The sequence below is a fragment of the Cydia fagiglandana genome, chromosome 24, assembly GCF_963556715.1.
Source record: "Cydia fagiglandana chromosome 24, ilCydFagi1.1, whole genome shotgun sequence".
Lineage (NCBI taxonomy): Eukaryota > Metazoa > Arthropoda > Insecta > Lepidoptera > Tortricidae > Cydia > Cydia fagiglandana.
In genome coordinates, this window is record NC_085955.1 from 4,533,857 (window position 1) to 4,548,649 (window position 14,793).

Here is a 14,793-nt window from a genome sequence, read left to right on the forward strand (position 1 = left end):
AGGAGCGCGCAAATCATTTATACTCGTATGCCAGGGACCCGTGGCCGGAGTCCACGCGGATCAATCGAATTGTCATTTTAGTATATCTTGGAGAGAACTATGAAAGATACCCGCTTTTGACGCCTAGAAAGATAAAGATCTAATAATGTTGTGGTCACTAACGAATCCTCTAGCGTCCCAGGGCCTTAATACTAGAAATAATTACTTTCAATGATTTTTTTGTACTTATAATAGAGTAGCATTTGGTTTCGTTCGATTTGTAAACAAAATAAAATCAATTCTATTGATTCATATTAGATAAGAGTTAGACCAAGACAAGTCTGCAACGATTTTGATAGCACACGCAGTACAAGTGTTAAACGTCAAACTTCTATGAAACTATGACGTATAAATAACACTTGCACTGCGTACGCTATCTTGGTCTAACTCTAGCTAATTTTTCTTGCATGGTAGGCCGCTAGAGGATAAAGGTGACAGTGGCTAAAATACATATTTACCTACCACTGAACGATTTGTTCAATAAGTATTATAGGTACAATTTTGTTTACTATAAACTGTTCAAGTTATTTTTATTTGTTGTTATAAATATAGATAGAGGTAACAAATATTGGTTTTGCCGTCAATTTTTTCCTACTCTATAATGTTATACTTCCTTAAAGGAAATAACCAAATGGAGACGCCTTGTCCGTAATTTTCGGTACAAAACAGTCTGCCGATTTTTGCGGGGGAGGCGCACGTCAAATGTATACGTAACTTAAAAATAGCCATGTCAGATAAACGTCAGTCCATACAATGTGTATGACCATTGGCCGCCTATTCTCGACAGAGGGGAACGCCTGTTAATGGCTACTCCGTTTGGTTATATCCTCTAAGTATAATTCTAAGACACTTATTTTGTTTCTTAATGTGTTGACGCGTGTATGAACGCCATTTGATTTAACTAATAGCATTTATCTCTTTATTAATAAGGTTTAAATTCCACAGATTATTTCATTTTGGGTATTTTTTATGGTAAGTCAATGCGTTTTTTCTCGGATGATATTTCTTACTTGAAACCTGGAAAGAGATGAATGCTATAATAAATTGACGCTAGTATGTAGCTGTAAATCCGTTTCTTTGTTAGGATTTTAAGACATATTTATAGATATGTAACTTGATATAAAATGAAATTAGATATTATACTAATAAGTTAAACTATGCATTTTATCTTTAAACCTGAATACAACCGCTGCGGCTTAAGAATCAATAGACGGTTATCTTTAAAACCCTTTGACCTCCGGTTTTATACGGCCTGTATAAAATACAACGGTAGAACGATACACTGGCACCGCCATATTGTATATGTCGGCGGCAAATCGTAAAATCAGGCATATCAAGATATTCCTAGGCATATCATGAAACGCCGCCATACTACACAAGTGTAAGTTCAGTAAGTGTAAAAAAGTAAATTATATAAGTTACTTTACACTCTTATTAATAGTTTAGGTGTTTTTTTCATATATTTACATATAAAGCCTAGGTACATAAATCCATTATTTTATAATAAGTCTATCAAAATATTTAATCTTTTCAAAGTTTTTCTTGTTTCTCTACGCCGCGCCGTTGTCTTGTATACTAGACAGCTAGGGATGGGAAAGTTATGAAATGCGAATTCTCAAAGTAAATATCATATATTTAAAGAGATTTATATATTTGCACTTGAAATATTGTCATAGAAGTGAGGTTGTAACGAGAACTAAAAATCTCATCTAAGGAACATGTCGAAAATTGTATAATGAACTGTCATTCAACCTTTATTGGGAAATTCCCGTTTGATTTCTTCAGCCAAAACTTTTAAACCTTCGTAATACTGTGGCAGAACTGTGCGCAAGAGTCCCTCTGGAAAGATGAATTGGTAGCCGTCAGTAATTTCCAAAGTGTATGCATATGGGATCTTTTCCACTGCAAAAGCGTAGTCATCGCTCCCTCCGGCAGCTGGGTACCATTGCCCAGCGCTCATGATCTTAAACGGTCGCCCGCCTGCTTTAACTACAGCCTTGGAATACACTTGTGCAAGACGATGTAGCTTCTCCCATTCATCTGGCAAATAACTCCCCGTAAAACCATAAGGATAAACAAAGTATTCTCCGTATGAGTGTATAGATATATACAGTTTTATACGTTTGGAGTTAGTCTTCATTACTTTGCGGACGAGTCTCGTCTCGCGTTCAGAGAAAGCCTTTTCACCAGCGTACGTTTGAAAGTTGCAGGGATCGAAAGAAGCCCCGCGATAACCCCACATGAAGTCGTAATTTCGATTGATATCTGCCCCGAAGCACCCCTCCCTCCATGTTTTCGATCTTGATTTTCGCCACATACGGTTCTGTGAAAAAAATAGGTACCTACTTCTAGTATGATTACCAGCTTTGGCTACTAAATGGCTAAAATGCACACTGCAAAAATATGCTGACATAGAGCTGATCGGATGATCAGTTGGTAATAGTTAGATTTTGATTTTAGGTCATTAGATAGCTCGAGATGTATGAACATACTTAATACACAAAGAAAGGTGAGGAGTACAGCTCGGTCAGCGACGAAGTTATCAAATATTGCTAAAAAAGTAACTTGTTTCCTGCTTATCATAGGGTGGTATTCCACCTGTCCGATGTAATTGCGTCTCACTAGCTCTCTCATTAAGAGCCAACAGGAGTGGTCATTTCTCCATACAAACGTACTCGACTGTTTCCTCCGTAGGTTTTGATGCTAGAGCAATGATTTTTTCAACACAGATTAATATTGTCAATATCTGAGTCGGACCGTTTTGCTTTTGTTATTTAAGGCGCCCTTCAAAAATGGCCAGAATGGCCTACTTAATTGACTATGCCGCAAAGAGAGGTGTACTGAGTATTCAAAACTGATATCAATTAGCCAAAAGAGCAAAACAGACCGACACAGATAATTTCATAATCTTTTAGATTTCTAAGTTTGATTAGGATTGGTTAAGTTTTGGAGGAGGAAACAGTCGAGTACGAAACCTCGATTTTTGAGATTTTTACGCGGAATTTTTCGCCTTGTCTTTATGGCACTAGTTTTAGGAGCCGCTTCCGTTAGCGAGACGGGTATATTTACCTAAACTATAAATGTAAGACTCAATAAACATTGGACAAAGATATTGATATTGCACAGATGGAATACCACCCATAGAGATGCTTCGTAAGGTGGAGGATAGAATGATCACTAGGTTCTCACGTCAGGGTCCGATCTCGAGTACTCATAGCCGTCAGGATTAACCACGGGCAGTATGTACCAGTCCACGCCGCGCAGCCACTCCGTTTCGTGGGTCGGTTTCTTTGCGGCCATCGTTAGCTGGTCGATTATGTACATAGCAAACGCAGGGGCCGCCCACTCTCGTGCGTGCGCACCTTGAAAATGTAGCCACTTAATGGATGGTAATGTTTTGTAAACTTATTTTTTTTTTGAGTTTTTACCTACATAGGTATATGGTACAGTCGCTTATCAGATATATGGGAGCGGCCAAGGTGTTCACAATATCTGAACGCGCACTCTAATGCCTTGACAATAGAGGCGTGTTCAGATATTTGTGAACACCTTGGCCGCTCCGATATATCTGATGGCGACTGTACATAGTATGAATTTTCTCAAATGATTTTTACGCCTAAGACCTTAATCTGTTAAACAAAGGCCATTGTCTCTTTATGACGAGTGTAAGCTTCGAACTTTGGCGCGTGGCAAAGCAACAATGCCGTTTAAAAAGCAACCGTATCGCGATAGTACTAAAGTTCAAATACGAGCGCTGTGTATTCTCGCCTTCATTGGGGTGGTCGACCGTACTACATTACCAAAACATGTTATCTCGAATGATACATAAATTTGAACTTTAATACTATCACTACCATACAGTTACTTATTAAACGTTATTGTTGCTTTGCCACGCGCCGAAGTTGGAAGCTTGTGGGCTCGTCATAAAGGAAACAATGGCTTTTGTTTAACAGATTAAGGTCTTAGGCGTAAAAATCATTTGAGAAAATCCATACTATACATTTGTATATTTTTAAGTGGTCAATTTATTGCGCTGCAGTGTTAGCTTGGTCTAACCCTTACCTGCGTCTATAAATATGATTGGATTCCGAGCTTTGTGGTTAGCGGAGATCTTGATCAGGGTTAATACTCGACGTTCGTAGCTCCTGCCAAGGTTCTGAAGTTTTACATAGCGCCGATTTTCTTTTGATAGAGTTTTTAAGTGTTTTGATATCTGTAATTTGAGTGTCAAAAGTCAACAAGTTATATTAATTGATTCCACTAATTTGTTAACCCCCTTTAAAGAGGGGGTTATAAATTAGACCGCTATGTGAATGTGTGTGTATGGCACCGTAGCTCGTATTAAACGGGTGAGATCACAGAAATAAGAATATAAGGTGTTCTGTGGGTGAGATATATTCTAGCTCTATCTTAGACATATTACTTTAGTTATACAGTTATGTAACATCAATAATAAATGGTACTTAGGTACTTATATGTTATAATTTTTGTAATTGTTGCCCATTAATTACAATAACGTTCATTATATTAACGGAATTGAATAAGTGCAATACTTACATCTGTGTAGGAATTATATTGTAATGACTGGTACTGGTCATGTTTTCTTATCAGTGCCACTTCCTTATCAAAATATCTGAAAAATGTTATATATAATAAGTCTAAGGCCTGAGTTTGTTTACGCTTGAGTTGGGCATGCAGCGGGGCGGGGTGTGCCGCGTGCATCACGTGCATATGGTATATATTGGTAGTATAATAAAAAAATGCAAACGTATTAGGAGCGGCCTTACTGCACGCCACTCAAATCACTTGTGACTTGTGAGCCCGACGCCACGCTGCACGCCCCGCCGAACGCTCCGCTTCGAGCGTCCACTCGGGGCCTCAGGCCTTATTGGAGAGCGACCAGCGGCACTTAAAGCGGGGCGTGCAGCGTTGCGTCGAGCGTTCAAGGTAGAACAGCCTGCTCTAAGTATAGTATGGTTTGGCATCAATAATTATTTATAAAAAGCATAAAAGCTCACCTGCCATAATGATCTACACATTTCACGCCCATCCGTCTTATCTTGGCAAACTTTTCCACCTTCATCCGATCTTTTGGGGACACCAGCACATCAGTAGTGTCGTTCAACCCGTGGCTGCGTTTCATTATGTCCACGTCATCTGAATCAGCGAGCGTCATTAGCGCCTTCAGCTGTTTGTTGTCGTATGGCGTGATTTGTATGAGTGTGTAGCTAAAATGAAACAGAAGATGAATGCCTGATAATGAACGGCGCGCGGTCAATCAAGCCCATTCAATTCATTACACACTAACAAATGTACCTACCATCCCCACACTGTTAACTGTACAGTCGCCATCATATATATCGGAGCGGCCAAGGTGCTCACAAATATCTGAGCATGCGTCTATTGTCAGGGCGTTAGAGTGCGTGTTCAGATATTGTGAACACCTTGACCGCTCCGATATATATGATGGCGACTGTACATCGGTGAACCTTATGCCTTTTGTAATAAGGTCCACCGATGGACAGTTAGGAGTGTTGCTGTTTGTATGAACGGACTTGATTTGCCGCTCGCCGCTTACGTCTTGTCCGCGGCCTGTCGCAACGCCTGGCCTGGCCTGACGAAACAGGAGCTGAGTTTTAAATATTTCAAGTAAATATACCCGTCTCGCTAACGGAAGCGGCTCCTAAAACTAGTGCGATAAGGACATGGCGAATAATCCTGCGTAAAAATCTCAAAAATCAAGGTTTCGTACTCGACTGTTTCCTCCTCCAAAACTTAACCAATCGTACCAAATTTGGAAATCTAAATGATTATGAAATTATCTGCGTCGGACCGTTTTGCTTTTTTGGCTAATTGATATCAGTTTTTAATACTACGCCTCATTGCGGCATAGTCAATGAGGCCATTTTGGCCATTTTTGAAGGGCTCTAGCGCCTTAAAATACAAAAATATCGAAAAAGGCAAAACGGTCCGACACAGATATTGAAAAAATCAATCTGTGCTGAAAAAATCATTGCTCTGGCATCAAAATCCACGGAGGAAACAGTCGAGTACGTTTGTATGGAGAAATGACCACTCCTGTTGGCTCTTATATATTTTTATTTTTATACGGCTCACACTCACTTGTTATATTTATTTATCCCATTTACACGCCAAAGGCACCCGAGGATACCTGCAATGCAATTATTTATGTGTTTCTTGTAAAATATTTTAAGTTGTGGAATAAAGAGGAAGTGTATTTGTATACTTACTGAATATAGTAATTACTAACAGCTTGGCCATTTTGCGGTTGATAATGTTTTATGATTTATATTTAAATAATAGGTATTTTACTTTAATTATTGTCTACTTCTGTCTGTAGAAGAGAATTTAAAGATACATTGTGTAGATATTATGCCTATATACGTCGAATGTCAACTCTGAGGCTAATTAATGATACGTTACGGCTATTTCTTTGAGATAGCAACGCGAATGTTAATTATGTATGGTTCTCCATATAAAATTGGATAATAGGCAATTAAGATGGTGTAGGTAGTGATTGCAAAAAAGTAAAATTATATGATTAATTGTCATTCAGCCTTTATTGGGAAATTCTCGTTTAATTTCTTCAGCCATAACTTTCAAACCTTCGTAATACTGTGGCAGAACTGTGTGCAAGAGTCCCTCTGGAAAGTTGAATTGGTAGCCGTCAGTAATTTCCAAAGTGTATGTATATGGAATCTTTTGCACTGCAAAAGCATAATCCCCACTTCCGCCGGAAGCTGGGTACCATTGCCCAGCGCTCATGACCTTAAACGGTCGCCCCCCTGCTTTGACAACAGCCTTGGAATACACTTGTGCAAGACGACGGAGCTTCTCCCATTCATCTGGCAAATAACTCCCCGTAAAACCCCAAGAATGAATAAAGTACTCTCCGTATGAGTGTATAGATATATATAGCTTTATACGTTTGGAGTTAGTCTTCATTACTTTGCGGACTAGTCTCGTCTCGCGTTCAGAGAAGGCCTTTTCACCGGCGTACGTTTGAAAGTTGCAGGGGTCGAAAGAAGCCCCTCTGTAGCCCCACATGAAGTCGTAATTCCGATTGATATCTGCCCCGAAGCACTCCTCCCTCCACGTTTTCGATCTTGATTTTCTCCACATACGGTTCTGTGAAAAAAATAGGTACCTCTACTTCTAGTATGATTACCAGCTTTGGCTACTAAATGGCTAAAATGCACACTGAAAAAATATGCTGACATAGAGCTGATCGGATGATCTGGCCGCGTAGCCAAGATGCCAATCGCTTACGCTCCGTAGCGATCGAAACGCAACTGTCACTGTCTCACTAATATGGAAGAGTGATAGAGAGACATAATGCTTTTCGTTGTCGAAGCGATAGCGATTGTAACCTTGGCTAGGCCGGCAGTTGGTAAATTGATTTTAGGTCATTAGATAGCTCGAGATGTATGAACATACTTAATACACAAAGAAAGGGGAGGAGTACAGCTCGGTCAGCAACGAAGTTATCGAATATTGCTAATACAGTAGGTAACTTGTTTCCTGCTTATCATAGAGTGTTATTCCACCTGTCCAATTTCTCTGTCCAATGTAATTGCGTCTCACTAGCTCTCTCATTAAGCAAAATGTGAGACGCAATAAACATTGGACAAAGATATTGCACTGATGGAATACCACCCATAGAGATGCTTCGTAAGGTGGAGGATATAATGATCACTAGGCCTTTCAAACAAGTTCATATAAGAAGGAAGTATACAGGAACCTAGGGACTCCGTGCACACTGAAGGAGGTAGTTAGCAACCTGAAGACACTGCTAGGTTTCATTCAGGAGTTGGGGTGGCTAGAGGAGTGCTACCTCGTTTTCACGCAAAATAGGCACAATGATTGTCGACTTGCGGAAAATGCCCAGTATTAACCAAAGGAGGATATAATGAACACTAGGTTCTCACGTCAGGGTCCGATCTCGAGTACTCATAGCCGTCAGGATTGACCACGGGCAGTATGTACCAGTCCACGCCGTGCAGCCATTCCGTTTCGTGGGTCGGTTTCTTTGCGGCCATCGTTAGCTGGTCGATTATGTACATAGCAAACGCAGGGGCTGCCCACTCTCGTGCGTGCGCACCTTGAAAATGTAGCCACTTAATGGATGGTAATGTTTTGTAATCTAATGTTTTAAGTTTTTACCTACATAGGTATATGGTACAGTCGGTATCAGATATATGGGAGCGGCCAAGGTGTTCACAATATCTGAACGCGCACTCTAATGCCTTGACAATAGAGGCGTGTTCAGATATTTGTGAACACTTTGGCCGCTCCGATATATCTGATGGCGACTGTACATAGTATGAATTTTCTCAAATGATTTTTACGCCTAAGACCTTAATCTGTTAAACAAAGGCCATTAAATTGTCTCTTTAATGACGAGTCCAAGCTTCGAACATTGGCGCGTGGCAAAGCAACAATGCCGCTTAAAAAGCAACTGTATCGCGATAGTACTAAAGTTCAAATACGAGCGCTGTGTATTCTCGCCTTCATTGGGGTGGTCGACCGTACTACATTATAGTTCGTAGGTTTCTAATATAGCCCAAGCTAATCCTATTGTCTATTGTTAAGTAAAACCACTCGTGCCACGTGCCACAACCACCTGCATAAAAACCTGCGTATAGTTAAAATTTTTTGAACTGATCTTGTTCACTTACCTGTACTAACAATGGCATTGTTCTATTACAATCCTATTATCTGGTGGATGGTAAACCACAAATTAGGATAATCACCTCGTAGTAAAAGCGGATTATAACCGCCTTGAAATGTTAGTATAGATTAACGACTCTATTTCTTTAAATAATAGACTACAAAATACACTAACTAAATAATGGCTAACCTAACTTTTTTGCATTTAACCACCATCGACACTCAAAAAGAATGCACTCAGTAGAAAAACAGCTATGAGATACCATAAAATTTCATTATATTATCGGCTCTACAGTCTTATCATAAGGATAAAAATGCTTTGAAGGTAAGAATAACACTTCACACGTTTTGCATTTAGAGATAACAGATGTGCCGCCAGGGTCGTACTCGCATTGTTGCAATTGATAAGCACGTGGTTTATCTGTTTATGTCGGAATGTTATTTAGTGGTAATTTTTTCTGACCTATACCTAAAAGTATACCTAATAAAAGAGCGAGCGAGACACCAATAAAAAATAATTACCTGGCCTGTTATCAAATTGTGTGTGTTAAGATTATAGGCATATTTTTGTATAAGAATCTGTTGATTTTGGACACATGGGATTATTTTTTTATATATACACTTATGTAACTTTTTTTGCCTCTAGTAGCACGTAAAACATTTCGCAGATTGAATATTGATATATATTTGTATAAGAACTTGTTGATTTTGATTAAATGTGATTATTTTTGTTAACTAATATGTATAATAAATTATTATTAATAATTATACATTTTTATCTTTCTACATATTTTATTTAACACCAGAATACGTCCCTGTCGTGACTAAGGTGCATGTGACTTTCCAAAAGATTGAATATGATATTATCTTTTTAGACCATTTTAACCCCATTCAACAAGAAATAAGGTTTAAAATTCAATATACATGCAATGTACTTCTAACTTATTTTGTTAGTAAATTGGTTGGCGCCTACGAGAACAAAAGCAGATAATAGGATTGTAATAGAACAATGCCATTGTTAGTACAGGTAAGTGAACAAGATCAGTTCGAAAAATTTTAACTATACTTCGGTTACTGAGTGCCGGCGAGTCAAACACTACAATCCAGTCTAAAATGTGTCATCGAGATGCGTAACAAAGGCGCGTTAGCGGAGAGCGCACCTACACTGGTTTTTTGAGCGTTGGACTAACCCGCGCTCAGGTGCCAAATAGAATAAGTATGACCTTTTTTTGCAGGTAAGTAGCACGTAACACGGTTTTACTTAACAATAGACAATAGGATTAGCCGCCGGGCTCTGTTACAAAGCTACGAACTATACCAAAACATGTTATCTCGAATGAGCTGTAACATAGATTTGAACTTTAATACTTACTATCACGATACAGTTACGTTATTGTTGCTTTGCCACGCGCCAAAGTTGGAAGCTTGTGGGCTCGTCATAAAGGAAACAATGGCTTTTGTTTAACAGATTAAGGTCTTAGGCGTAAAATTAAATCTTTTGAGAAAATCCATACTATACATAAGTATATTTTTAAGTGGTCAATTTATTGCGCTGCAGTGTTAGCTTGGTCTAACCCTTACCTGCGTCTATAAATATGATTGGATTCCGAGCTTTGTGGTTAGCGGAGATCTTGATCAGGGTTAATACTCGACGTTCGTAGCTCCTGCCAAGGTTCTGAAGTTTTACATAGCGCCGATTTTCTTTTGATAGAGTTTTTAAGTGTTTTGATATCTGTAATTTGAGTGTCAAAAGTCAACAAGTTATATTAATTGATTCCACTAATTTGTTAACCCCCTTGAAAGAGGGGGTTATAAATTAGACCGCTATGTGAATGTGTGTGTATCTGTCGTGTGTATGGCAGCGTAGCTCGTATTACCCGGGTGAGATCACAGAAATAAGAATATAAGGTGTTCTGTGGGTGAGATATATTCTAGCTCTATCTTAGACATGTTATATACTTAACTTATACAGTTATGTAACATCAATAATAAATGGTACTTAGGTATATGTTATAATTTTTGTAATTGTTGCCCATTAATTACAATAGCGTTCATTATGTTAACGGAATTGAAAACAATACAATACTTACATCTGCGTAGGAATTATATTGTAATGACTGGTACTGGTCATGTTTTCTTATCAGTGCCACCTCCTTATCAAAATATCTGAAAAATGTTACAAGTGTAAGGCCTGAGTTTACGCTTGAGTTGGGCATGCAGCGGGGCGGGGCGTGCCGCGTGCATGGTATATATTGGTATTATAATAAAAAATTTTTTTATTTATTTTTATTTATTATTATTTAAAATAATACATATCACTTACAGACTATATAGTCCAACGCGTAATAAATATTACATATTTATAAAAAACTAAACATTATTAACAATTTTTAACAACACATAAAAAAAATTACAATATCACAAATAACATAGTTGGCGGCTTGTAGCTTCTGTGAACTCAGTCAAGGTGCAGTTAAATAAGTCTACTTTAGTAGATACTTCATTCAATATTAATATCGCCCTGACAGTAGGTGAATTGGCCAGTAAGTTGGTACGCGCGGTCGGGCGAGCAAGCAGGCGTGGCGCACGCCGTCGAGGTCCTTGAGGCACCAATAGTCCCAGTGAGCCCAGCACTGTGGGGTTATGTATCTTACCCCTCAACACCTTAAAAGCGTATGTGGCCAGTGCTAATTTTCTTCTGACTTCTAACTTAATGTATCCAACCATACCAATGACAAAAAGTGTCGGGTACATCAACGGGTAAAATGGATATATACCATAGTTTTTTAAGTACAGATGCCTAAGGAATTTGTTCTGTATCTTTTCAATTAACATTATATATTTGGTTTCATGTGGGTTCCATATGATCGCGCCGCTTTCTAATCTACTCCTAACAAGAGCGTTATATAGAGCTTTCACTGCTGCTGTATTGCGGAAGTTTTTGGTCTGGCGTAGTATGAAGCCTAAGTTCCTATAAGCTTTTTTACAAATACCTATAATGTGCGTTCGGAAGGACAAGTCAGACTCAACAAGTATCCCTAGATCTCGTACGGTTAATACTCTCGTAGCCAGTTGCCCTCCTACGTTATACTCGTATTGGAAGGGAGAGAGCGCCCTACTGCATGTCATTACGCTGCATTTCGACAAATTAAAATATAATTTATTTATATTGCTCCAATTTACTACTTGTTGAATATCATTTTGTAACTTTTGACAATCATTTAAATTATTTATTTTTAAAAACAGTTTAACATCATCTGCGAATAGAAGACAATTAGCCTGCTGTACTACGTCGGGAAGATCGTTGATCATAATTGTGAATTCTAATGGTCCCAAATTGCTGCCCTGACTGACTCCTGAAGGTGTGCGATAATTGTTTGAAAAACAGCCTTTAAAGTCAACATACTGGTTCCTGTTTTTAAGATAATTTGCAAAAAATTTAAGAAGTCGGGGAGTAAAACCTACCGCGGCTAGTTTCAACAGAAGGACGTCATTATCAACAGTATCAAACGCCTTTTTAAAGTCAAGGTATGCGATATCGACTTGCCCAGCCGGTTGGTCCAGCTCCGGCGCCGCATAGTTCATGAAACACAAGAGATTACTCTCCGTGCTGCGGCCTGGCCGGAAACCGTGTTGCGCGTCACTCAACCTGGCGCTTACTTGAGGGAATATGGCGGCGTGCATAACGGACTCAAAAACCTTGGCAAACGTCGACAGAACCGCAATGGGCCGAAATCCACTCACATCTGTTTCACTACCTCCTTTTGGAACGGGTGTCACTCGGGTCGTCTTCCAACGTTCTGGGTAAACACTTTTGTCTAAGGATAAATTGAAAATATGCAAGAGCGGCTCCGCTAATAGGACACTACAATCTTTAACGACATATGGTGGTATGCCATCAGGGCCGGCGGACCGCTTCGGCTTGAGGCGACGCAGGGCGGAGCGCACGTCCTGCAGCTGCAGGCGCGCCACGTGCACGCGCGCGCCCGCTCCCGCGCCACCCTCTGCCGCAATGTATTAGGAGCGGCCTTACTGCACGCCGCTCAAATCACTTGTGAGCCCGACGCCACGCTGCACGCCCCGCCGAACGCTCCGCTTCAAGCGTCCACATAGGCCTGAGGCCCGGCCTTATTGGAGAGCGACCAGCGGCACGTAGAGCGGGGCGTGCAGCGTTGCGTCGAGCGTTCAAGGTATTTGAACAGCCTGCTCTAAGTATAACATGGTTTGACATCAATAATTATTTATAAAAAGTATAAAAGCTCACCTGCCATAATGATCTACACATTTAACGCCCATCCCTCTTATCTTGGCAAACTTTTCCACCTTCATCTGATCTTTTGGGGACACCAGCACATCCGTAGTGTCGTTCAACCCGTGGCTGCGTTTCATTATGTCCACGTCATCTGAATCGGCGAGCGTCATTAGCGCCTTCAGCTGTTTGTTGTCGTATGGCGTGATTTGTATGAGTGTGTAGCTAAAATGAAACAGAAGATGAATGCCTGATAATGAACGGCGCGCGGTCAATCAAGCCCATTCAATACACTCTAACAAATGTACCTACCATCCCCACACTGTTAACTGTACAGTCGCCATCAGATATATCGGAGCGGCCAAGGTGTTCACAATATCTGAACGCACAATCTAATGCCTAGACAATAGAGGCGTGTTCAGATATTTGTGAACACCTTGACCGCTCCGATATATATGATGGCGACTGTACATCGGTGAACCTTATGCCTTTTGTAATAAGGTCCACCGATGTACAGTTAGGAGTGTTGCTGTTTGTATGAACGGACTTGATTTGCCGCTCGCCGCTCACATCTTGTCCGCGGCCTTACGCATTAAAGCCCCCATTCGCACGACAGCTTTTTCAACGCGCGTTAAAAAAGCGTTTGAATGACACAAATGGATAGCCATGTATGTATTCACACGACAGCGGTGGCGCTTTTTATCAAGCGTTGTTGGATTTTCGACTTTGGTCGTTAAATCGAATTTAGAGTGCAGACAGATTCAAGCGCTTTTTTAACGCGCGTTGAAATAGCTCTCGTGCGAATGGGGGCTAATATTTTTATTTTTATACGGCTCACACTCACTTATTATATTTATTTATCCCGTTTACTCGCCACAGGCACCCGAGGATACCTGCAATGCAATTATTTATGTGTTTCTTGTAAGGGGTCATCCATTAATTACGTCACAAGAATTTCTAGGTTTTTTGACCCCTCCCCCCCTCCTTGTCACACTTGGTCACATTTGGCAAACCCCTCCCCCCTAGTGTGACGTCACATTTTTTCTACGATATCGCCAAATCGAATTAAATTAAGTAAGTACCTAAGTATTATTAATATTTTATCAAAATATTTTTGACGATATAAATATTAGTAATTTTATAACCCAAAACTGCTTAGGAAAGAAAATTAAACGAATAAAAACGATTATCGTTTTAAAAACTTGTTATTTTCAATGTACAGCGAATAAAATAATTTAAATAAATTTTCGGTTACTGATGAAGTTAAAGTGACGTCACAAAGTTTGTGTCTCCCCCCTCCCCCATGTCACAATATGTCACATTTTCTTGACCCCCTCCCTCCCCCTAAACGTGTGATGTAATGAATGGATGACCCCTAATATATTTATATATTTTAAGTTGTGGAATAAAGAGGAAGTGTATTTGTATACTTACTGAATATAATTACTAACAGCTTGGCCATTTCTCAGTTGATAATATTGTACTATTTATATTTAAATAATAAGTATAGTTGATACTGTAATTATTGTCTACTTCTGTCTGTAAGAAACATTTAGCCCCAAAATTCTGCTATCTTCTACTATAATATCACCATGTAACTTCTATACAAATCGCTTGAGATAAGTGGTACCCTGATGTAAAACGTTATGTATTTATTATTCATCCAATTTCCTATAGAAACCTGTAGATAATTGAGTGATTAAGAATTAATTATCGCAAAGGCCTAGCCATGACATTAATTAGGCACAGAGTGCACTTGGCTTTTGAATAATAGCTGATTAATAGAAGCATACGACAATGCTTCTTGCCAATTA

The 14,793-nt window shown here is 39.5% G+C and overlaps 1 protein-coding gene across 2 annotated transcripts; it reads right to left on the reverse strand.

The window, feature by feature from the left end:
- Window positions 1-1,785: 1,785 nt before the first annotated feature.
- LOC134676152 (carboxypeptidase B-like) lies at window positions 1,786-14,488 on the reverse strand. Of its 2 annotated transcripts, none has more exons than XM_063534430.1 (7): window positions 14,414-14,488; window positions 6,163-6,211; window positions 5,058-5,267; window positions 4,597-4,672; window positions 4,102-4,252; window positions 3,229-3,401; window positions 1,786-2,362 (listed from the first exon to the last, which is right to left on the reverse strand). In XM_063534430.1, the coding sequence occupies exons 1-7, from the start codon at window positions 14,439-14,441 to the stop codon at window positions 1,787-1,789; spliced, it is 1,263 nt and encodes a 420-aa protein (XP_063390500.1). In that variant the 5' UTR covers window positions 14,442-14,488; the 3' UTR covers window position 1,786. The 2 variants fall into 2 exon arrangements, with proteins under 2 accessions (XP_063390500.1, XP_063390499.1); XM_063534429.1 differs by lacking the exons at window positions 1,786-2,362; window positions 3,229-3,401; window positions 4,102-4,252; ... (1 more) ...; window positions 5,058-5,267; window positions 6,163-6,211 and adding exons at window positions 6,612-7,188; window positions 7,989-8,161; window positions 10,312-10,462; ... (1 more) ...; window positions 12,995-13,204; window positions 13,824-13,872.
- Between the last annotated feature and the right edge of the window lie 305 nt (window positions 14,489-14,793).